The sequence below is a fragment of the Macaca mulatta genome, chromosome 1 (assembly GCF_049350105.2).
Source record: "Macaca mulatta isolate MMU2019108-1 chromosome 1, T2T-MMU8v2.0, whole genome shotgun sequence".
NCBI lineage: Eukaryota > Metazoa > Chordata > Mammalia > Primates > Cercopithecidae > Macaca > Macaca mulatta.
In genome coordinates, this window is record NC_133406.1 from 238289348 (window position 1) to 238313891 (window position 24544).

A 24544-nucleotide genomic window follows, 5' to 3' on the forward strand; every position below is an offset into this window, starting at 1 on the left:
GGAGGGCCATCTTTAGCAAAGGAAGCTGCGACTTAGAAATTCTCCCTAGAGGTTGAGTTAATTTGTCTTTTCCAGAGTGAAAACTGGCTTTATGGTTTATTTCTGATTATAAGGAGAACCTACTCTTGTAGTAAGTCCAAGTAATAGAAGAAAGTGTAAAGTCAGGCCAAGCGCAGTGGCTCACACCTGTAATCCCAGTACTTTGGGAGGCCAAGATGGGTGGATCACTTGAGGTCAGGAGTTGCAGAACAGCCTGACCAGCAGGCTGAAACCCCGACCCTACTAAAAATACACTAGCTGGATATGGTAATGCACACCTCTAATCCCAGCTACTTGGCAGGCTGAGCCAGGAGAATCCCTTGAACACAGGAGGCAGGCGTTGCAGTGAGCTGAGGTTGCGCCACTGCACTCCAGCCTGGGTCACAGAGTGAGACTCCATCTCAAAACAAAACAAAACACAAAGAAACCAAGTATAAAGTCAATAACACCTGTACCCCCTCAACCCCAGGCAAATGCCATGAACCTTCCATGGTGTGGACCTTCCCACCACTGTGCTCCTCTCACACAGTTTTGTATCTGCCCTCTGCCAGTTTTCGTTTCTTTTCTTTTTTGTTTTTGTTTTTGTTTTTTGAGACAGAGTTTTGCTCTTGTTGCCCAGGCTGGAGTGCAGTGGTGCCATCTCGGTTCACTGCAACCTCCAGCTACCAGGTTTAAGCGATTCTCCTGCTTCAGCCTCCCGAGTAGCTGGGATTACAGGCACCTGCCACCACGCCCAGCTAATTTTTGTGTTTTTAGTAGAGATGCAGTTTTGCCATGTTGGCCAGACTAGTCTCGAACTCCTGACCTCAGGTGATCCACCCACCTTGACCTCCCAAAGTGATGGCATTACAGGCGTGAGCCACTGTGCCCAGCCACTCTGCCCAGTTTTCTTTCTTTCTTTCTTTTTTTTGAGACAATCTCGCTCTGTCACCCAAGCTAGAGTGTAGTAGCTCGATCTCGGCTCACTGCAACCTCCGTCTCCCGGATTTAAGCAATTCTCCTGCCTCAGCCTCCCAATTAGTTGGGACTACAGGCGCCCGCCACCTCGCCCAGCTAATTTTTTGTATTTTCAGTAGAGACAGGGTTTCATGGTGTTAGCCAGGATGGTCTCTATCTCCTGACCTTGTGATCCACCCATCTCAGCCTCCCAAAGTGCTGGGATTACAGGCGTGAGCCACCGCGCCCGGCCGACTTGTATTATTTTCTTTTTTTAAGTGGAGAAAGGGTTTCACCATGTTGGCCAGGCTGGTCTCAAACTCCTGACCTCAAGTGATCTGCCCACCTCAGCCTCTCAGAGTGCTGGGATTACAGGTGTGAGCCACGGCACCCGGCCACTCTGCCCAGTTTTCTCATGGGAGCTTGGTCTTCCGGGGTTTTGCTATATGAGCTATTTTTGTATCTATCAGTATTTTCTATATTTTTAAAACGTTTAACTTTTTTTTAGTGTTTTTGCTACGCAGATGCTTCTTCTGTAGGGTCCGGTAGGAAAGATGCTTGTCCACCAGGCAGGCGCGAAGGCTCCTGTCTGTGGCCGCTGGCAGAGCCTGGCCTGGGCAGGACGTTCCCCCTTTTAAAAGGTGCTCTTCTGGGGCGCTGTGTTCTGCAGACTCTCTGTCCTCACATTGACAGAAGCAGGGTGATGGGAGTGTCCCCTCAGGAGGCTCAGAGATGAGGTCTCAACTGCACTTTTATTTGTTTATTTATTTTTGATGCGGGGTCTTTCTCTGTCACCCAGGCTGGAGTGCGGTGGTGCAATCACGGCCCACTGCAGCCTCAACCTCCTGGCTCAAGTGATCCTCCCACCTCAGCCTCCTGAGCGGCTGGAACCACAAACACGCACCACCATACCCCGCTAATTTTTAACATTTTGTGTAGAGTCAGGGTCTCTCCACGTTGCTCAGGCTGGTCGCCTGCACTTTGATTCCTCTGCTTGTTCTGGCTGAAGGCCCAGGTTGCTCAGGCATGTTTCGGCAGATGATTTTGAGAGCATTTTTTATTTTTAAATACATGTATCGCATGAGTGATGGAGCCAAACACAGGTTTTGAAGGCAAGCTCTCTGTTCTGAGAAACAGGCCCCACACTGCACAGGGTCATTGCAGTCAACCCAACCGCTGTCTGACTTTACACAGCGATTTCTCCTGCCAGGTCACGGGAAGTTGTTATTTAAAGATGGCAGTTATTACGAGGGGGCGTTTGTGGATGGAGAGATCACGGGAGAAGGCCGCCGGCACTGGGCCTGGTCAGGTGAGCTCTAGCCGGGATGGCACATTCACTCCTTTCTCATAACCCGTTGGGCTCAGTTGGTCCCACGAGTCTAGACGCAGAAGGCATGACGTGTAGACGGGAACCTTTGTGCTGTGAGGAGCCTGGCCTACCCGGAAGGCCTGGGGACCTGACTGAGGCTCTGTGGTCACCACTGAGAGCAACTCAGGCTTCTGGAGACGCTTTTCTGGAATAAAGATTTATCTATCCCAAGTTACACTATTTCTTTTTTCTTTAAAGCTATTTCAGCCACATTGTATCCCTAGATGGGAAACCTCCTCTGGGGACTCCCGTGCTCGTTGCCAGAAGCTGTGTCTCCAGGAACCTCAGACCCTCATGCCAGAGGGGTCGGTGGGTTCTCAGTGGAGGTCTTTTCTCTCAGGTATTTTTTTTTTTTTTTTGAGACGGAGTCTTGCTCTGTTGCCCAGGCTGGAGTGTAGTGGCCGGATCTCAGCTCACTGCAAGCTCCGCCTCCCGGGTTTACGTCATTCTCCTGCCTTAGCCTCCCGAGTAGCTGGGACTACAGGCGCCCGCCACCTCGCCCAGCTAGTTTTTTGTATTTTTTAGTAGAGACGGGGTTTCACCGTGTTAGCCAGGATGGTCTCGATCTCCTGACCTCGTGATCCGCCCGTCTCGGCCTCCCAAAGTGCTGGGATTACAGGCTTGAGCCACCGCGCCCGGCCGGCTTTCAGTTTTTAAAGAGCCAGGGAAAAAGCTCATCCTTCACCCTGCAAACTCTTACCAGAGGGTCCTTTGCCCTCTGGTAGATGTCCGCAGAGAGTGTCTGCCTAGGGCTGTCTGCGTGCCCAGCTGCTGGGGAGACCAGACCTGCTTACCATGTTTTCCCTCATGAACCAGACTAAGTAGTACAATGGAGGCGGGGACATCCATTCTGGAGTGGTTCCTGCGTCTCATGGGTCGGGGACAGAGAAGAGCCGACTGGGGCCGCAGCCCTGAACTGAACCTCCTGTCTCACCTCCTTCTTGTCCACACGCAGGGGACACCTTCTCTGGACAGTTTGTTCTGGGAGAGCCTCAAGGACACGGCGTCATGGAGTACAAAGCTGGCGGATGCTATGAAGGGGAGGTCTCCCATGGCATGCGGGAAGGTCTGGCGTCCACGGGAGCCGGGCGCTGTGAGGGGCGGGTGCTTTCGGGGCACGGGATCCTACGTCCACTTGGGTTCAGGAACCTCTGATGGGGCCTATCTGACTTCAGAGGGTGGGAAAGAAGGTAGGGGGCCCATGCTATCTTCTCCCCACCCCCAGACCGTGTCCTATGCCCTGCATACACCAGTATGCCCACCAGGTCCTGTGGCACTTCGTGCATCTCTGTTATCCGCTACTGCGGAATAGACGCCCATGGCTTCGGGGTTAAAATGGCCACTGCTTTATTAACTGCTCCTGATCCTGGAGTCAGTAGGTTGGCCTGGGCCCTGCAGGGAGGGGCTTCTAGTCTGGTCTCATGGGGTTACTAAATGGCTATAGTCACAGCAACTCCGCCAGGCCTGAGGGTCCCTGAGATCCTCATAGGCCTGGGAAGCCCAGCTCCTTACCCAGGAGTCTTGGGCAGCTTGGCCACTTCCTCCACATTCTGTTGGCCCAAGCAAGTCAGGAGGCCAGACTCAAGCTAGGAGGGGGCTGTGCCCTGTCCCTCTACCCAGCCAAGCCAGGCAGAGCACGGTCCACGGTCCCACAGCCAAAAGGCCACCTGCACCCGAGACAGGAGTCAAGCACATGAACTCTCCACCACAGATGGAGCTTCTTTTTCCAGTGTTTTTCTTATGTTAAGAATCTGAGGCCAGGCATAGTGGCTCATGCTTGTAATCCCAGCACTTTGGGAGGCTGAGGCAGTCGGATCACCTGAGGTCAGGAGTTTGAGACCAGCCTGGGCAAAATGGTGAAACTCTATCTCTACTAAAAATACAAAAATGGCTGGGCATGGTGGCACACGCCTGTAATCCCAGCTACTCAGGAGGCTGAGGCAGGAGAATCACTTGAACCTGGGAGGCAGAGGTTACAGTGAGCTGAGATCATGCCACTGCACTCCAGCCTGGCGACAGAGCGGGACTCCGTCTCAAAAACAAAGCAACAACAACAAAAAAGAATCAGAAATACTCTCAAATTTCTGAGTTGTCCAAAATCTGAAAATGCCACAGTTTACTGAACTCCCATCCTCTTGAGTTTCTCCTTGTTCAGGTGAAGCCCTGCCTCCCTCACTGTGAACTTGAAGTTTCTTATAAAAACAAACAACAGGCCCAAACCGCACCCGTCCTCACCCCAGCAGGACACAGAGCCTGTGCAGCCTCCAATGGCAGTCTGCAGGGTCCCTCAGCAGCACCTTTGAGAGCTGGACCCCAGGGCCATTTTTGCTGCCCTGTCGGCTGACCGACCTGTCCCAAAGCACATCTGCCCTTCCCATTCAGAGCCTCTCCGAGCTGTGCCAAGGCCCTGTGTAGCCAGGCCTGCAGGGTTTGTCATGCTCCTGGGGGGCCCTGAGCCCCATGCCTCCTAGACTTACCACTTTCCTCTACCTGCCCTCTGAGGAGCAGGGGTCAGATCCTTTCTCAGATGCAGGAGGAGGCACAAAGCCAAGTCTGTCTCTTGGTCCCTTCTCCAGGACGCGGGTTTCTGGTGGACCGGGACGGACAAGTGTACCAGGGCTCCTTCCATGACAACAAGAGGCACGGCCCTGGGCAGATGCTCTTTAAGTGAGTATGAGTCTTGCAGGTGCTGCCCGGCGTATGACAGACACACAGGACAGGTGTGAGGCCATGTGGCCTGGGGGTGTAGACAAGACTGCCGTAGGACACCCCGGGCCTGTTCCGGCCCCTGCTGTCCACCTGCCACCGCTCCAGTGCCAAGTTGTTGGACCACATTCTGTGGTTTCGGTGTTGTTCTGTAATTTTCCCCTTATTGATTGAAATTGACCGATGGTGTGTTTAGTAGATAAAACATCACCCCTCCCATTAAAATACCTCCTGAGAAGGTCAGGCTGGCAGCAAGATGGCACCACAGGAGCTTCTCCAGGTCTAAATGAGGCTGGGGGTGCCCTCTGGCCAGCAGAGCCTCCCGCCTCCCAGGTGCTAGGCGTCTTCAGCCCGTGTGGAAATTCCCACGGCGGAGTCTCAGCCTCACTGGCTGTGGAGACTGCAGCCCCCTCCTGTTGCCTCTCCGTGTCATTTCCCATTTTGAGTGGCGGAGGCTAAGCGTGTCCCGAGCAGGCCTGCCATCTAGGGTGGGGGTGGGCGGACGTGTCCCCGCCGCCTGTCGTCAGCCCCCAGCCGGCCCTGGCGAGGCAGGAGCTCTCGGGGCCATCTGCTCGGGCCTATTTTTGCCTCCGTCCCGCGGTGCCTGCGGAGCCCGGTGGGAGGAGCCGGGCTGAGTCACTGCCACCACCTGGCTCCCCCTGCTGAGAGTGGACTCTGTGCGTGTGTCCCCCAGGAACGGTGACAAGTACGATGGCGACTGGGTCCGGGACCAGCGTCAGGGACACGGGGTGCTGCGCCGCACCGATGGCTCCACCTACGAGGTACCCAGGGGTGCAGAGCACCTGCTGCCCAGAGGGTGCGGGCCTCGCGGGGGTGGGACGCGTGGGGTGTGTGGGGAGCCTCACCCTGGCAGCTTCTCCAAGTTCCAGGCCCTGCAATTCCCTTATCCCGCGTGGGAAGATAAGTTTCCCTCTCCCCTCACAGTTCCCTGTCGGGAAAAGAGAAAAACAAACAGGAGCGTATTCATATGTGTGCCTTGTATGTACTCGAGAGGTACGTGGAGAGGCAGGGAAGCTCACAGGCGTGTGCCTTGTATGTACTCGGGAGGTACGTGGAGAGGCGGGGAAGCTCACAGGCGTGTGCCTTGTATGTACTCGGGAGGTACGTGGAGAGGCGGGGAAGCTCACAGGCGTGTGCCTTGTATGTGCTCGGGAGGTACGTGGAGAGGCGGGGAAGCTCACAGGCGTGTGCCTTGTATGTGCTCGGGAGGTATGTGGAGAGGCGGGGAAGCTCACAGGCGGCCCTCGCCTTTGACTTAAATCCCATCTTCAGCCAAACCAAAGGAAGAAGGGTGTTGGGGGCCAGTCATGGGATAAGGCTTGTGGTGCAGCTAAGGCAGGGCCTTCTCCACCTACAGGAGCCTTTGCGCCTTGGTGACCTGGGGCCTTTCTCTTCCTGGTACGGACAGGACAGACCCTTACCAGTGGAGTTTCCTTTACGGATGCAAATTTTTCTTACAAAAGGGAAACTTGTACTCTGTTTTCAGAGCTTCTCCTGTGTCTGCAGTTTCTCAAAATAATCAGCTCAAAATAGTGCTGATGCCAAAGAGGCAGATTTTGAGGTGGTACATTCTGGTCTGTGACAGGCCCTACAAGGCAGGGACCAGGATTGTTCTTGGGGGCATGGGGCAGCGGCCCCACGAGTACAGAGAGCAAATTTCAGGATGTTTGGAGGAGAGGACGCCAGACTTGTTGACAGGCTGGATGTGTGGGCAAAGGCAAGAGAAGAGTCAAGGTTGGCACCTGAGCTTTCGGTCTGAGCGTTGAATGGACAGTGGGGCCTGGTTCAGGACGCAGTCAGGAGGTAGAAGCAACACCCATCACTCCAGTGGGGAAAATGTACTGAAAGAGTCACTAACAAGGACGAGGCAGCTAGCTACCAAAAAGGGCAAGAGAAGGAATACCAGCATCGCAATGTCAGGAGGGGTCCCGGAGACAGAGCCTCTGCAGTGGAGTCTAAGAGTGGCGTGGTTGTTGCTTGGGCTGGGCTGCAGGCCTGAGCCCCTGGCTGGTGGGAAGGGGAGGCCGCTGGTCCACAGCCTGGGGGAGCTTCACAGTTAACCAAGCCATCCCCCATGCTGGCCGTGAGACACCAGCCCAATCGAGGGCCTCAGGAGCCCAGGTGCTGCTGTGTGAGGCTGTCACAGCCATGAGGATGACCATGACTGCAAGGGCTGTGAGGGGTCCCCTGAGCGTCCAGCAGCACTAACAGGAAGAAACCACACGTGCGGGTCTCTCAATGCAGCACAAGTCACAGCCAATCAGGACTGCCACGGCCGTGGAGAGGAGTCCCTCGTTCCCTAGAGCCTTGGGGCTGCTTTGATGAGAAACGCAACATTTAATTGTGTGGGTCGCAGAATTACAATGTCAGTTGAATTCCCTTCCTTACCAAGATTCTCGTGTGAAAGTTGGAGCAGTGGTTGGAGTGAATAGTCCCTCGAACTGGGAGGAAGCCAGCACCCTCCTGAGACTCAGACCTCAACAGAGAGGGTGTGGCTGCCAGCCCAGGTGGTAGAGAGCTTTTCTAGGGTGCCAGGGGCCAGAGCTGCTTCTCAGGAAACTCCCACTGAGGTGCAGGAGACGCTTGCCAGAGACCAGACACTGTGGGGTTTTCCACAGGCCACTGGCCCCGGCCATAGGAGTTAAAGTGGAAACACAGCTTCCCGTAGTCCCGCCTTGTTCTCTGTTGACAAAACCTGGCATTGCACTTGCTGGCAAAGGAGAAACATTGACAGGGTCCACTTCCCGTCAGGGACAAGTGGGCAAGGAAGGGGGATGCTGGGAACTGAGAGGTGGTGGGTTGGCAATTGGCATGGGGCCACATGGTGATGAAGGAGATGGGGTGGGGATGGGAGCCTCATCCTGGCTGGCACAGCTGTCCGCTCCGCAGCAAGGCCTCAGAGGTGGTCAGATGTGGGGCCCCTGGAAGGGTGGTCAGGTGGGAGGTGCAGCATGGCTCCCCTCCAAATGCATGTCCACCCTCCCTGCTCTTGAAACAGAGCATCCTGCTTGGGTAAAAGTGCCATCCATGCCCACTCCAGGGACTGCCAGCCCTGCTCAGGGCAGTTGGCCATTGGCAGTGTCCTTGCTGGACCCTGGGAGTCCATGTCAGCCTTGTTGCTGCCCCTGCTGGCCTGGGCTGGTGCTGCGGGTTCTCACCTGAGCCATATGCAGGAGATACGGCACCCAAGCCACGGCTCTGCCTCTTCTCCCCCGGGGCGTGTGTCCATCCTGCAGGACCAGACTTCACTGCGTGCTGGGGCAGCCATCACTCCCTTGTCTTCGCTCTCCAGAACGGCTGTGAGAGAGTGCGGCCAAAGGAGTCCCTGGGCAGAATTCTCTTCTCCTCACCCGCTTCCACCCCAGCACACCCGGGCCCCCAGCCCACTGCCACCATGACGATTCCCTCGCCTTGCAGGGTTGGGGCAAAGCTGGGGCCGGCGCTGGTGCACAGCTCTGGAGCTTGGGCTCGGGTGTGTGGTTTCACTTCCTGGATGCGAGGCGCTGCTGTCAGCCTTTTGGTGCGTTGGCTCGTGGTCCCCACCAGTCCATGCAGGGTGCAGGTGAGGAAGCTGAGGTGCAAGGACAGCAGGCTCCCTTACCAGGCAGTGGCAGTGCGGCCCTGGGGACCCCCGGCCACTCACCCAACCCTCACGTTCCCCGAGATTCAGGAGGACCTGCTCAGGGCCTGTCTCATGGCCCAGGGACACAGGTGCTGCCTGCTGCCAGACAGCACTGTCCACTCTGGCCTGGGCTTGGCAAGAAGCAGCTCCTGTTCTTCCAGAGGACCATGGACAGCTTCGTCCTCCCCACCCCCACTCCCAGCACAGCCCTGTCCCCAGAGGCTCTTCTGTCCCACAGGTCCCCTGGCTGCCACACAGGTGCCAACTCGGGTCCACGCTGCTTGCTGGTCACCAGCACCCTGGGCCGAAAGAGAGGACCAGGCGAGGGATGGTGCCCTCCCTCCTGGGCTGATGGCAGCAGGGTGCTCAGCGCATCCACCAGGGGGCGGCCCAGCCCTGTCCCGGCACCGCACTGGCCTCCCCGGGAGCTCCGAGCTTATTCCCAGGCCATAGTTTGGACAGGCGAGCGTGGCCTGGGATGGCCACCGGGCCCAGGGGCTGGCTGGGTACTCCTGAGAGCCAGGCCCCCGAGCCGCCTCCCGGCCTTTCTGCTTGGGATGGTTTTTCCCCTTGGCGCTAAAGCCTTGAATTCTGCGGACAGTTTTGCAGAGGATTTCTATGAGAGTCTTGGTGCAAAACCCTTAAAGTGACCTACATTCCCGGGGGCTATAATATGACCTCCCCACTCCCTCTGCCGTCCAGGCCCAGAGGACTGGGACACCTGGGCAGGCCCTGGGACTGCCTGCCGACCAAGGCCCACACACCCTCACCAGGCAGGCCTGTGGCCTGAGCCCCGTGGGGACACTGCTGTGTGCTGGTGCTCGCTGCCCTGTGGGGTCCCCTGGGCATTGTCCCCGGTGGCAGCAGTCCCCTGGCCTTGTCCACACCACTGACACCTGCAGGCACACACAGACCGTGGCCAGTGAGCTGCCCGCTCCTCCAGCGCCTTCTCTGGGCATTGCTTCTGCCCGGACCGACGTAGACGCTACAAACAGAGAAGGGCGCCAGAGGCCAAGAGGACAGGCTGGGCCCCCATGCCCTCAGGTCAGGACTGGGCCGGGGCCGCCTCCCACACAGCACAGCCATGGCTGCCAGACTGCACTTCAGAGGCAGGAGGTCTTCACATGGCTGTGTGTGCAAGAAAACATTACCAGGTCTGTCCCTTGGACTCTGGTTAATGAGGAGAAGCAAGGTGCTCTCGGCTCAGCTGCTCAGTTCTCTGTGTCTCAGTGCTGGACCCTCTGGTCACAGTGCCTCTCCTCCACCTTTATCCTGGAGAGTAAATGGCGTCCACCCGGAGAGGCAGCAGCTGCCAGAGATGGGAGTCACTCCGCATATCCTGAGGGCTGTCCAGAGGGAGGGGACAGCTGTTCCTTGTGGTGTCATTAGTCAAATATTTAGCCTGCTTTAAAAAACGTTTTGTTGGCTAGGCATGGTGGCTCACACCTGTACTTTCAGCACTTTGGGAGGCCAAGGTGGGAGGATTGCTTGAGCCCAGGAGTTCAAGACCAGCCTGGGCAACACAGGGAGACCCTGTCTCTACAAAAGAAGTTTTTAAAAATACGAAATTAGACTGGGCGCGATGGCACACACCTGTGGCCCCAGCTACTCAGGAGGCTGAGGTGGGAGGATGGCTTGAACCTGGGAGGCAGAGGTTGTAGTGAGCTGAGATCATGCCCACTGCACTCAAGCCTGGGCAACAGAGCAAGACCCTGTCTCAAAAAAATAAAAAACCAAAACACCAACCATTCTGTCATGGTAAAATCCATATAGTATAAAACGTAGCATCTTAACTACTTTTTGTTCTGTGGAGGCGAGGTCTCACTGTGTCACCCAGGCTCATCTCCAACTCCTGGGCTCTAACACTTCTGCCTTGGCCCCCAGAGGGCTGGGATTTCAGGCATGAGCCACTGCACTGGGCCATAGCCGTTTTTAAGCATGCAGTGGAGTGGCAGGAGGCACGTGTACATTTTGTGCAGCCACAACCACATCCACCTCCAGAACTTTGTCACCTTCCCACCCGAACCTCCCGTCCCCTTCCAACACGAACTCCCCACGCTCCCGCCCCTGGCGGCCACCGTTCCACTGTGTCTGTAGACCCTGCTGGTCTCGGGCCTCCTGTGAGTGGTGTCCTTTCATGCCAGGCTTGTTTCACCCAGCGCGGTGTCCTCAGATGCCTCCATGCTGGAGCCTGTGCCAGCCCCTCCTTCCTTCCTAAGGCTGAGGCGGGCTCCCCCGATGTGGACAGACATGCTTCTCTGCCCCTCTGTGGGTGGACTCTAGGGAGGCTTCCCCTCCTGGGTCCTGTGGGTGATGCTGCTGTGAATACGGCTGCACAGAGAACTCTTCGAGGCCCTGTGGGCCGCAGCCCCAGAAGTGAGACTGCTGCATTGGATGGTGATTCTGTTTTTAATTTTTGAGGAACCGCCATGCTGTTCTCCACAGCGGCCTCACCCTTTTACCTTCCCGCCCACGGTGCACACAGTTCTAGTTCCTCCGCAGCCTCACCAACACTGGTTATTTTCTGTTGTTTTTGTAAAAGGTTACCCTAATGAGTATCAGCCCTCTTAACAATGACCACAATTGAGACGCAAGCCCACCCACTGTCAGCTGTGGCCAGCACTGCGCACCCGGTCTTCCCCTCTTTGACGCTTCTTGGTGACTGTGTTCTCCCCCAGTCCTGGCCACCAGCCACCCCCATCCGGGAGCACCTGCCCCTCACCATGTTAGTGCTGCAAGGCTTTGTGGAGTGCCTTTGTGCACAGGAGTTTGGGCCCTTTCGTTTCTTCCCTGGGAGCTTAAGCCATCAATCGAGGCCACGAGGCAGACGCCAGGCCCTTCTTGGACACTGAGTTGCCTCTGAGAACTGCGCTGCCTCTCCAGCCACACCCCAACCAGCGCCGGCTGTTTGTTTTAGAGATCATTTTATGTTCTGAAAAGGCAAGAAAGTGGTGAGTCCTTCTCTCTCTCCTGGCCTTCGCCTCTGCCCACATCAGAGCATGCCCTTGGCACCTCCTACGTCAGCTCTGATCCATCTATAGTAGGAGAAACTCCAGGAAACATCGGCTGCTACCCAGGGCACCATGAGCTCGAGGTTGGCGAAGCCCTCCAGGAGACCTGTTCCCATCTCAATGGCAGGTATGTCTCCTGCAAACCGTGTCTCCTGCCTTGCAGCCAGTATTCCTTAATGCAGAACTCTATGAAGAACCTTTTTTAAAAAATGCATTCTAGAAAAAATACATTCCTGAAAATACACGTGTTACAGCTTCTTCTGACGGAAAATAAGAACAGCGGATCCCAAAGCAGAGGAGGCTCCTCTTCCACAGGGACAGGAGCCACGCAGCTCAGGCCGGGCCCAAGCCACAGAGGTCCTGGGCCGCGAGCACCCCCACCAGCCTGCGACGCCTCGGCCATCTCCATCCCCCGCACTCCTGGTTTACGGCTTACTGCCTCAACCTCCCAGGACCCGAGGGCTTGGGCAGGCCCCACACATCCTCCGAACACCCTCGGTGGGAGCTGGACCAGAACTCGGAGCAGACAGATTGGAGGCCACACGTGTGTGTGCACATCAGAGGGTCTCCTACCCATGTTGGCAGCAGCGTGGGCCGCCAGGCGTCCCTGGCTGCGTCGGCTGTGCCATGAGTGTTGGCTGTCTCACACGCCGGCTTTCCCAGAGTCGCCGCTGGGTGCCGAGCACCTGCTCACTGCACGGAGCAGGTGGCTCCTTCTGGGCAGCTTTGCCCGCCGCAGTCCCCCAGCCTCCTCTCCTCAGCTGGGCATGTGTGGGAATGCCCACCCGGGTCCTCCACGGGGCCTGCAGCCTCCACATTCGGGCCTACTGCCCTCAGACCCAGGGGTCATAGTCCAGGAAGCCTGGGCCAGTGGGGGTATCCTGACGTGCATGTAACACTGAGAACCATGTAAATAATTTGGGGCGTTTGAGCACGCATGGCCTTTGGGGAGTCTGGCCGGCTTGCCTCAGGTGGACCCCCCACCACCCTGGGGCAGAGGAGGGGGCTGGCTATCAGGACACCAGGGTTACACTAGGGCAGAGCCCATGTCCCCTCTGGAACTCCTCATAGTTCATACCTTAAAGCCCAGGCACTTGCGATGGGACCAGCGAGGTCAAATGCAGGACCCCTGGTCCTCACTGTTACCAGGAAGTGACACAGATGACCAGTCCTCAGAAACCGGAGCTAGCCCCACCCATCCCACCAAGGCACAGCAGCCCCTGGGCAGTCGCAGGGCCCAGGCAGGAGGGTCCGGCAGGCTCCTCACTCATAACATGGCCTGAGGGGGCTGGGCAGCTGGTCCTGGGAGCCCCCACCTGGTGCACCAGGCCGTGAACCTCAGCAAAGGCCCCGCCTGCTTCATACCCAAGATTTGGCAATTGTTGGGGGTTACTTTCTCCAGACCACAACACCCTGAAGGCCGACATTGGGGAAGGCTGGAGCCCCCGCTCTTCACCCCCACCTCCTGGGGCTGTCAAACCCCAAGGAGCACCAGACCCAGGATCCCCCAGGAGGGCCGGAGGCAGGAAGTGCCTCGTGGTGCCAGGGGAGGGTGGACGCCTGACTATGGCCTGAAAACAGAGGGAGTTGCTTCCAATAAAGCACGGAAAGAAAACAGCATGAATGGACCAGAAGTGCTTCCCAGAGTGAGAAAGGAGAGCGCTCACAATCTCTTCCACCCCAGGCTGCTTGGAGTAGGCCAGCGCTAAATCAGTGCCCGCACCAGCCAAGCCGTCGGAGCTCATCGACTGTCAAGGAAGGTGTGAGCCTTTGGCCAAGTGGTGCTGGGAGCTGGGGAGAGCTGAGCACTGCCCGGGGCCTCCTGAGTGCTCTGCCACCTGGCAGAGCAGGGCAGGGAAAGGAGGGCCCCTGACAGAAAACACCCTTATGGTCCTGGGGTCACCTTTGTGACCGAGGGGGAACGTATGTGTGTCACCATCATCCTGCACGACCGCTTCCTGACTTTGGAACCACTGTTTGCCTCTTTATTTTGGGTGTGGACCTGGACCCCAAGAAGCCCTTCCCCAAAGGTCATGTGACCATCACCACCTTCCTGTGTCCTACACCATACACCTGTGCTCACCTGGGTGCCAGGCAGTGGCCCGGCAGGGAGGAGGAGGGAGAGCAGGCGGTGGCGTGCCCATTCCTCTGTCCCGGCCTCTCTGTGACTGAGGCCCTGCACATAGCTCTCCACACTGGGCATTGCCCTGGGCTGTGCCTGGGTGCTCCCTGAGGCCCAGGCGGGAGGCGGCTGCTCCAGAACTTTCTTTTTTTTTTTTTTTTTTTTTGAGACAGAGTCTTGCTCTGTCGCCCAGGCTGGGGTGCAGTGGCCGGATCTCAGCTCACTGCAAGCTCCGCCTCCCGGGTTTAGACCATTCTCCTGCCTCAGCCTCCCGAGTAGCTGGGACTACAGGCGCCCGCCACCTCGCCCGGCTAGTTTTTTGTATTTTTTAGTAGAGATGGGGTTTCACCGTGTTAGCCAGGATGGTCTCGATCTCCTGACCTCGTGATCCGCCCGTCTCGGCCTCCCAAAGTGCTGGGATTACAGGCTTGAGCCACCGCGCCCGGCCTGCTCCAGAACTTTCAATGCCCCAGTCTGTGCCGTCAGCAAGGGGATCAGGAGCCTCCCCTGCACCCTATTTAATAAGCACCTGCTCATTCCTGCTTGGGGTGCATGCAACAGAAACCGAATTGTCAAAGGTGAGATTGATAACATGAATTAGACAAGACCATGCTATTGAATCCGTTGCATTGATCACTCAGATGTGCTTGGACTGATCAAGTGCTGCATGAAAGCTTGCCCGGCTCAGCCCTCCCACCCGGACACCAGCGGTGGGCACCGAGGATGCTGAGCCCGGACCTGATTGCTGAGCACCCAGGGAGGGGGATGCCAGGCAGGCTCGTGCCACATATGTGAGCCGCAGCCCCAGACCAGCCATGGCTGAAGTCACTCACCCCAAAGGTGGGCTCTGCACCTCTGCGTTTCTCATGACCTGAGTGTGTCTGGCTTCCCCTGCCCAGCCGTGGCCTCACTGGGTACTCACCCTGGACACTATATGGCAGCTGGTGCTGGCCCTGCCCCACAGCTCCACCTTCCTCCTCCTGAAAGCCCAGGGCACCTTCCAGAGGCCAAGCAGGTGGAACGGGGCAGAGACCAGACATCACTATTCTCATTACTGACGGTGACAGGGGCCCGGGACGCCCTGAAGAGCCCTCAGCTGTGCGCTGACCTTGCGCCTCTCCCCATCCAGCGTGAATGAGATGAGAGAGAGAGGACAATGGTCCCAGGAAGGGACCCTCAAGAAATGCCAATCAAATGCAGTGGACTCTCACCCAGTTTGGTGGGAACGCCTGAAGTCACAGGACAGAGAGCTGAGGGGGCAAGGCTGAGGGGAGGTGCTGTGTGCGTGCCAGGGCGCCCACGGCCTCCGACAGGCCTTGGCCTCCAGGCACGCCGTGCAGCAGCAGTCAGGACAGCCCATGGACTCTGCGCCAGTGCTTGGTATCTGAACCCCAGAAGCGCTCTCACCTGACCCCACATGCGATCAGCTCTGGGACTCCCATCCACTGTAGCTGCCAGTGTGGGTGGTGCTTGCCCAGGGCCCAGGTGGCACAGTCAACCGGACTCTGATCTTCAGGGCAACTGTCTGGCCAATAGGGTGATGTCAGTGGTGCGCTCAGCTTGGAACATTGCAGGAATGCAGCTGGGTGGGTGCTGGCTGGGATCTTGGGGTCTGGGTGCTAGAAGGACAAGAGCCCCAGGAGCAAGGGCCCTGTCCAGACAGCAGCCGGGCCTCTGCCCACCTGGCACCCCCAGCTGGCTGCCAAGCCTCTCCTGAAGCTGAGAGCTGCCTTTTTGCTGCCTCTGGGCAACCACGTGGGCTGCCAGTTGTCTCGGATCGGATAGAAGCCCCCTGCCTGGAGGCGTGAGCCGTGCTCCTGGCCTGCCGCTGAGTGGCCCCCGCCCTGCCCTGCCCCCAGCTGATGGCCTGGACCCGGAGGCTTCTCTTCAGCCACTCTGCAAATGCGATCCACACCACTCCCCGCCCCCCGCCAGCCCCTCATGCACGTGGCTCTCCCTGGCCTTTGGGGCAATCCAGTGGCCTTCAGGGCTGTCTGCAGAGGCCTTGTCTCCCTGCGGCCGGAGAGAACTCCGGCACCATCCACTTCTCCCTGATCTGCTGCACTCCTCAGCCCTGGCCCTCGGCCCTCCTTGTCTCTTCCCACGCATCCCAGGGCCCAGGATCCGTGGAGAGGCCCTGGGAAGGCACACACTGCGCCCTGCAGACCTGCCGCGGCTGCCTCGGGGTTCCCCTGGGAAAGGCACCCAGGGAGGGCCAGGCAGGGAAGCAGGAGCCCGCTTGGCTCCTGCCGAAGAGTGAACAGAAGCAAAACGTGCCTTTGGTTAATTTTTCTTCTAATAGAAGTAATTGAGAGTCAAATGAAATACCGTTGACATTTTCCGTGAAAATAATCACCGTGCTATTTCACATGATTTTCCCTGGCTTTGTTGTATGACTTGGAAACCAGGCTTGTTATGAAGGAGGCAGAGTTGGGGTGTGCAGCGAACAGGCGTTTCTCCCAAGCGCACGGGCACGTTTTTTCAAACTGTGTTTTTTAATTGGCCTCTTCATGTACAAATGAGCAGTGTAACGGACAAGCAGGGCACCTTAATCCCAGCGCCACAGTCGGCCAGTTTGCAGGTTCAGGCCTCCTTTATGATACATGCCACAGATGCAGTGTCTTTGTATTAAAAGGATTTTTGTGCTGAAATGTGCCCGTTCGAGGTTTTGTTTGCATTTTATATACTGTGCCATTGTTCCCATACCTCCTGGCATCGTTAAAATTCAAAGGGGAGTATATTTTGCAAAGCAAATTGGATCGCATTCTAATGAAATATAGTTTCTCACCACCAAGGGACAGGCTGCAAGGACCCTCAAGACGATGTGGTTTTCTAGCAGCCTGTGGTCCTCGGGCCCCGCTGTAGCCCCAGGGAGCTGCAGTGCCGTGCGGGGACCCACACAAGACCCTTGGGAGCCACCAGCCTGAGCCTCACCCTTCTGTCTGCAGGGACAGTGGCACAGCGACGTCTTCAGTGGACTGGGCAGCATGGCCCACTGCTCAGGGGTCACCTATTATGGGTTGTGGATCAACGGCCACCCAGCAGGTAGGTGTCCCTGCCTTCCCGTGGGCACTGTGAGGTCCACTGTGGGGTGTGTCCCTGGCCCCTGGGCAGTCACATGGGAGATATTGACACAGAGCACACTGGGGAGGAGTGGGGCGCAGTGGAATCTAAAATCCCATCCCTTTTTAGGAAAAACATGTTTGATGTCAAAAGTGCTCCTGCTGCAAGTGGGGCCTCCCAGATTTGGGGCCTGAGTGTTTGGGGGTGACCTGGTCACAGCTGCGCTGTCCCTCAAGTGGCTTCTGTCCAATTTCCCTGAGCCCTCTGCACTGTGATGTGACCACAGGGTGGCCTCGGGCTCACAGAAGGACCAGCCAGTTGTGCCTCCTCTGGGGGTGCCTCCCTGAGCCACCTTCCCTCTCACCATGGTGTTCCTGGTGGCCTCTGGGTGGCCTCTCGATAGATTCCAGGATGAGGGTGCCACCCCAGGGGTCGGTCTGGCCAGGGACATGACACTCATCCAAACCTTGGGGCCAAGTTGGTGACAGGTGCAGGTGCCGCTAGCACCGACTCGGGCTCTGCACTGGGGATGCCTGCAAGGTCTCAGCCCAGGCAGCCCCCCACATGCCTCCTCAGCCTGGAGGACCTTGGAGGACCAAGACCTGTTAGCTGGGAGAGGTCACAGGGTTACAGGTAACAGTAACTGCTGCCCTCAGCACAGACCTGCTGGCCCTGGGCTCCTCATGGAGGCTGAGGTCTTGGGGAAGGCAGAAGTGGCCAGGTGCCCGGGGAGCACTGAGAGGCAGGTCCCAGCACCCGCACACACACAGTGCACCCTGCAGGGGATCCTGGAGCAGAGGCCGAGCCTGGGTCCCGGCCCAGATGCTTCTGCCTCAGGTGGAGTCTCCCTGAGGGGCCCCTGGATCCTCAGCAGAGCCCTCCAGGAGCGTCTTGGTGACCTCACCTCAAGGGAAATAATCCAGATCCCAGCCCCTCCTCCCAAAAGTCTCTTGGTCCTTGTTGAAATTCCTAAGTGGGAAAAACGGGGCAAGAGGTGCAGGACGTAGCCTGGGTTCACCCTGAGGAGGGTCTCCCTCCAAGCCAAGGTGGGCTCTGGCTTTACCCCCAGAACACAGCAAGAGCTCCCACGGGGGCCAGAGCTTCAGGCCCTTCCCCAGCCCCACCGTTGCCATGAAGTCCAGGGCACCCGCCACCCTGTGTACCAGGCATCACCTGTGCTGCTTTTCAAGGCAGCCTCAGATTCCAGGCGTTCTCCCAGCATCTGCTTTTAAAGCCCCTCCATTGTGCTTTGCTAGGGGCCGGTCCATAGTGGAGAGTCAGGGATGGCTGGAGGCCGGTCCACAGTGGAGAGTCAGGGATGGCTGGAGGCCGGTCCACAGTGGAGAGTCAGGGATGGCTGGAGGCCGGTCCATGCTGGAGAGTCAGGGATGGCTGGAGGCCGGTCCATGCTGGAGAGTCAGGGATGGCTGGAGGCCGGTCCATGCTGGAGAGTCAGGGATGGCTGGAGGCCGGTCCATGCTGGAGAGTCAGGGATGGCTGGAGGCCGGTCCATGCTGGAGAGTCAGGGATGGCTGGAGGCCGGTCCATGCTGGAGAGTCAGGGATGGCTGGAGGCCGGTCCATGCTGGAGAGTCAGGGATGGCTGGAGGCCGGTCCATGCTGGAGAGTCAGGGATGGCTGGAGGCCGGTCCATGCTGGAGAGTCAGGGATGGCTGGAGGCCGGTCCATGCTGGAGAGTCAGGGATGGCTGGAGGCCGGTCCATGCTGGAGAGTCAGGGATGGCTGGAGGCCGGTCCATGCTGGAGAGTCAGGGATGGCTGGAGGCCGGTCCACAGTGGAGAGTCAGGGATGGCTGGAGGCCGGTCCACAGTGGAGAGTCAGGGATGGCTGGAGGCCGGTCCACAGTGGAGAGTCAGGGATGGCTGGAGGCCGGTCCACAGTGGAGAGTCAGGGATGGCTGGAGGCCGGTCCACAGTGGAGAGTCAGGGATGGCTGGAGGCCGGTCCACAGTGGAGAGTCAGGGATGGCTGGAGGCCGGTCCATAGTGGAGAGTCAGGGATGGCTGGAGGCCGGTGCATAGTGGAGAGTCAGGGATTGCTGGAGGCCGGTCCATAGTGGAGAGTCAGGGATGGCTGGAGGCCGGTCCATAGTGGAGAGTCAGGGATTGCTGGAGGCCAGTCCATAGTGGAGAGTCAGGGATGGCGGGTGGGGGCGGGGGTGGTGGGCAGCAGGACACGGTGTGGCAACACTGCCCACAGCAATGCCCCACAGGCCCCGGTAGAGCAGGGGCGGCCCTGGCTGCCAGGAGGCACTGGCCAGCCAGTGGACCCACCCTTGCCGGGCCTCGCCCCAGCCCCGGGTCCAGCACCTCAGGGTGCTGACTCAGACGCAGGGAATGCAGGGCCTGAATCCCAACCAGCGGGAAGACATGCCGGAACATTCCATGGGCAGGAAAATCCTACAGCCCCACACCGCCCACTTGTGTCTCTTGCGTACTCCGTGGTCCCTGTGGTCCACTTGATTCGATTCCACAGTGCTCCGGGCCAGCAGAGCCGAGCCGCACGGTCTGAGTGCGGACGACTGCCCAGGTCGCTGCTCTGCAAGGTGGCTTGTGGGGGGTCGGCCCCAGCATGTGCTTGTGTTCCAGCTGCCACACCGAGCTCGGGTCGGTTCCCGGGGCGCCCACTGCTGACTCAGCCATGGGGTGGGTGGAGGGCCATGCCAGTCACCACTAAAGCCACACTCTGTCCTCTCCCAGAACAAGCCACAAGGATCGCGATCTTGGGTCCGGAGGTGATGGAAGTGGCCCAAGGGTCTCCCTTCTCGGTGAACGTTCAGCTGCTGCAGGACCACGGGGAAATTGCCAAGAGTAAGCATCTCCGGGGGGAGATGACCTAATGTTTCCGAAAGAGAAACAGGCAGCAGGTTCTTAAGCAGTGAAGATGCGGACAAGATGTTGCATGTGGCTCCTGAGGCACAGAGGCGACTTCGTGCCCAGAGCCTGGCAGAGAGGTTGCAGGCGTGCCAGCTCCCCTGCCAGTCAGGGCAGCCATGGGTGTGTGTGCAAGCATGCGTGCACATACTGTGTGATGTGCGTGCTCGTGTATGTGTGTGCACGTGTGTGTATGCCTTGCACAGGTGTGCACAGGTCTGACTGTGTATGTGTGTGGTGGGGGCACGCATGCGTGCGTGTCAGTGTGTCCTTCCTTTTCAGGAGGAACAGTCTCCGTTCCGGTGATGGGCCACTTTCTGCTTCCCCACTCGTCTGCCGGTGGGCGTCGCAGTTGTTTGCACCTTGGGCTGTAGTGAATGGTGCCACTGTGAACACTTGTATACAAGTTTCTGTGTGAATGTGTTTTCATTTCTCATGGGTATGTACCTACAGATGGAATTGCTGGATCATGTGATAGATTTATGTTTGAACTTTTTTTTCTTTTTTGAGACGGAGTGTCCCTCTTCTTGCCCAGGCTGGAGTGCAATGGTGCAATCTCGGCTCACCACAACCTCCGCCTCCTGCGTTCAAGCGATTGTCCTGCCTCTGCCTCCCGAGTAGCTGAGATTGCAGGCGCGTGCCACCACGCCCAGCTAATTTTGTATTTTGAGTAGAGATGGGGTTTCACCATGTTGGTCAGGCTGGTCTCGAACTCCCGACCTCAGGTGATCAGCCCGCCTCAACCTCCCAAAGTGCTGGGATCACAGGCGTGAGCCACCGCACCTGGCCTGAACTTTTGAAGAAACTCCTAAACTGTTTTTCCAAAATGGCTGCAGCATTTTACAGTCCTGCCAGCAATGCATGAAGGTTCAGATTTCTCCGCATATTCCCAGCACTTGGAATTGTGTCTTTGTGTAATAGCTGCCCTGTCGGTGTGAATTGGTAGCTCCTCGTGATTTTGATTCGCATTTCCCTAACAACCGTTGATTATGAGTGGCTCTCGCTGTGCTTATTGGCTATTTGTTTATCTTCTTTGGAGAAATGTCTATTCAAATATTGTACCCATTTTTTAAAAATTGGACTGTCAGACAGTACAGTGGCTCACACCTAAAATCCCACCACTTTGGGAGGCTGAGGTGCAAGGATCACTAGAGCCCAGGAGATCTTTCTTTTTTTTTTTTTTTTTTTTTTGAGACAGAGTCTCGCTTTGTCGCCCAGGCTGGAGTGCAGTGGCGCGATCTCAGCTCACTGCAAGCTCTGCCTCCCGGGTTCACGCCATTCTCCTGCTTCAGCCTCCCGAGTAGCTGGGACTACAGGTGCCCGCCACCACGCCCAGCTAATTTTTTGTATTTTTCATAGAGACAAGGTTTCACCATGTTAGCCAGGATGGTCTCTATCTCCTGACCTTGTGATCCGCCCACCTTGGCCTCCCAAAGTGCTGGGATTACAGGCAAGAGCCACTGCGCCTGGCCCCAAAATTATGTTTAATTAGCTGGTCATAGTAGTGTATGCCTGTGGTCCCAGCTACTTGGAAGGCCTAAATTGGGAGGGTCCCTTGAGCCCAGCAGGTTGAGGCTACAGTGAGCCCCATGACTGCACCACTACACTCCAGCCTGGGCGACGGAGGGAGACCCTGTCTCAGAAAAAAAAAGGGGGGAGAGAGAAAGAAGAAGAAGAAATTTTTGAAAAGTCGTCTTCTTTTTTTTTTTTTTTTTTTTTTTTTTTTGAGACGGAGTCTCGCTCTGTCGCCCAGGCTGGAGTGTAGTGGCCAGATCTCAGCTCACTGCAAGCTCCGCCTCCCGGGTTTACGCCATTCTCCCGCCTCAGCCTCCCGAGTAGCTGGGGCTACAGGCGCCTGCCACCTCGCCCAGCTAAGTTTTTGTATTTTTTAGTAGAGACGGGGTTTCACCGTGTCAGCCAGGATGGTCTCGATCTCCTGACCTCGTGATCCGCCCGTCTCGGCCTCCCAAAGTGCTGGGATTACAGGCTTGAGCCACCGCGCCCGGCCCGTCTTCTTATTTTTGAGCCGTGGAGTTCTTTACCGAGTCTTCATACAAGCCCTTTATCAGACACATCTTTGCAAATGTTTTCTGTCCACCTAAGGCTTGTCTTTTCTTTTTTTTTTGTTTTGTTTTGTTTTGTTTTTTGAGATGGAGTCTCGCTCTGTCGCCCAGGCTGGAGTGCAGTGGCGCGATCTCGGCTCACTGCAAGCTCCGCCTCCTGGGTTTACGCCATTCTCCTGCCTCAGCCTCCTGAGTAGCTGGGACTACAGGCGCCCGCCACCGCGCCCGGCTAATTTTTTGTATTTTTAGTAGAGACGGGGTTTCACCGTGGTCTCGATCTCCTGACCTTGTGATCCGCCCGCCTCGGCCTCCCAAAGTGCTGGGATTACAGGCGTGAGCCACCGCGCCCGGCCTAAGGCTTGTCTTTTCATTTGCTTAATGCTATCTTTGGAACGGCAAAAATCTTTAATTTTGGTGAAGTCCAATTTGTCCATTTTTTCTTTTATGGATCATAGTTGTGGTACCGTATTTAAGAATTCTTTGCCTAACCCAAGTTTCACAAAGATTGTCTCATATCCCTCTGGAAGTCTTACAGTTCTAGCTCTTACATTTAGGCCTGTGATCCAGTTTGAGTTATTTTTATGGAAAAGATAAAGTTCTAAATTCATCTTTTCTTCATGGGGATGTTCCGTCATCCCAGCACAATTTGTTGAAAACACTACGCTTTCGCCGTCGAGTTGCCTTGGCACCTTGGTTGAAAATCCGTCAGCTCTAAGAGTCAGGGTTTAGTTTATGCCTGGACTCCCAGTCTGCTCCACTGATCTGTCTATCCTGATTTATCCTCAGTCTATGCCAGAGCCACACTCTCTGGATTCTTGTCGCTTTTAGCACGTTTTCCAGTTGGAGAGTCCTCCAGTTTTGTTTTTTCTTTTCAAAATGATCTTGACTCTGCTGGGACGTTTACATTTCCGTATAAAATGTTAAGATCAGCTTGCCAACTTCTGCAACAAGAACAAAAGAAGGCTGCTGGAATGTCGAGGGGGTGCATTGAACCCCTCTGGAGGGAATGGCCAGATGAAATCTTACCAACACTGAGGCTCATGAACACGGAAGCAACTCTCCATGTAGTTAGAGTTCCTACTTTATCACCAGTGTCTTGTTACTTTCAGCACACATCTTGCACTTCTTTGTGAAATCTGTTAATATATAATAATATTTTATTTATTAGATATTGAATTATAAGTATTTTGTTAATTATTTCTAAACACTGATAAATTTATTGTATTCTTTTTATGCCGTCATGAGTAGAATTTTCTTTCTTTTTTTTTTTTTTTTGAAACAGAGTCTCGCTCTGTCGCCCAGGCTGGAGTGCAGTGGTGTGATCTCAGCTCACTGCAAGCTCTGCCTCCTGGGTTCTCGCCATTCTCCTGCCTCAGCCTCCCGAGTAGCTGGGACTACAGGTGCCTACCACCACGCCCGGCTAGTTTTTTGTATTTTTTAGTAGAGACGGGGTTTCACCGTGTTAGCCAGGATGGTTTCGATCTCCTGACCTCGTGATCTGCCCGTCTCGGCCTCCCAAAGTGCTGGGATTACAGGCTTGACCCACCGCGCCTGGCCTAGTAGAATTTTCTTAACTTCATTTCAGAGGTTGCTAGACTACAATTGATTTTTACATATTGACCTCATTTCCTTTGACTTGCTTTACTCATTTATTAGTTGTACTAGTTTTATGGAGGATTCCTTAAGATTTTGTCTACATATGATCATATTGTCTATAAATAAATATAATTTTACTTCTTCCTTTTCAGTCTGAGCATGAAAACCTGTAAGGTTTTTACATTACCTCCAGCAATAAGCGAGGGTTCCAATGGCTCCACACCCTCCTCAGTACTTGCTAATGTCTGTCTGCGTTTTTTTTGAGACTGAGTCTTGCTCTGTCGTCCAGGCTACAGTGCAGTGGCGCGATCTTGGCTCACTGCAAGCTCCACCGCCTGGGTTCACACCATTCTTCTCCCTCAGCCTCCCCAGTAGCTGGGAAAACAGGCGCCCACCACCACGCCCGGTTAATTTTTTTTTGTATTTTTTTTTAGTAGAGACGGGGTTTCACCGTGCTAGCCAGGATGGTCTCAACCTCCTGACCTCGTGATCCACCCGCCTCGGCCTTCCAAAGTGCTGGGATTACAGGGATGAGCCACCGCGCCTGGCCTTTTTTTTTTTTTTTTTTTTTTTTTGGAGACTGGGTCTTGCTCTGTGGTCCAGGCTGGAGTGCAGTGGTGCGATCTTGGCTCACTGCAACCTCTGCCTCCCAGGCTCAGGCAATTCTCCTGCCTCAGCGTCCCGAGTAGTTGGGACTACAGGCACTGGCCACCACGCCCGGCTAATTTTTGTATTTTTAGTAGAGACGGGCTTTCACCATGTTGGCCAGGATGGTCTCCATCTTCTGACCTCATGATCCGCCCGCCTTAGCCTCCCAAAGTGCAGGGATTACAAGCTTGAGCCACCGCGCAGCCCTGTCTGTCTTTTGGATATAGCCATCTCTGTGGGTGTGAAGTGGTGCCGCCTTGTGGTTTTGATTTACATTTCCCTAAAGGCTGATGATGTTGAGCATCTTTGTGTGTGCTGTGGGCCATTTGTAGATGTTAGCTGGAGACATGGAGATAGGAGGCGGAACTTGACTCCAGAAGTGGGGCTCAGACACAGGACCAAATTGAGGACTAGATAAAACAGGGCCAGGGCAGAAGCAGCCTTCCGTAAGACACG

General features: G+C 56.2%; 1 protein-coding gene across 10 annotated transcripts in view; it reads left to right on the top strand.

The window, feature by feature from the left end:
• The window catches only part of MORN1 (MORN repeat containing 1), a 70923-nt gene that overhangs the window by 1825 nt on the left and 44554 nt on the right, over positions 1-24544 (top strand). For 9 of the 10 annotated variants that reach the window (XR_013409686.1, XM_077979826.1, XM_077979834.1 and 6 more), the window contains 6 exons: positions 2186-2284; positions 3300-3410; positions 4921-5011; positions 5745-5832; positions 16775-16871; positions 19608-19718. Coding sequence is in view for 9 of the 10 variants with exons in the window: in XM_077979826.1 (XP_077835952.1) it covers positions 2186-2284; positions 3300-3410; positions 4921-5011; positions 5745-5832; positions 16775-16871; positions 19608-19718 (597 nt within the window). In the remaining variant the exon portion in view is untranslated. Of the gene's footprint in view, positions 1-2185; positions 2285-3299; positions 3411-4920; positions 5012-5744; positions 5833-8488; positions 10439-16774; positions 16872-19607; positions 19719-24544 lie in introns of those variants that run through there. The other variant, XM_077979807.1, reaches the window with a different exon arrangement.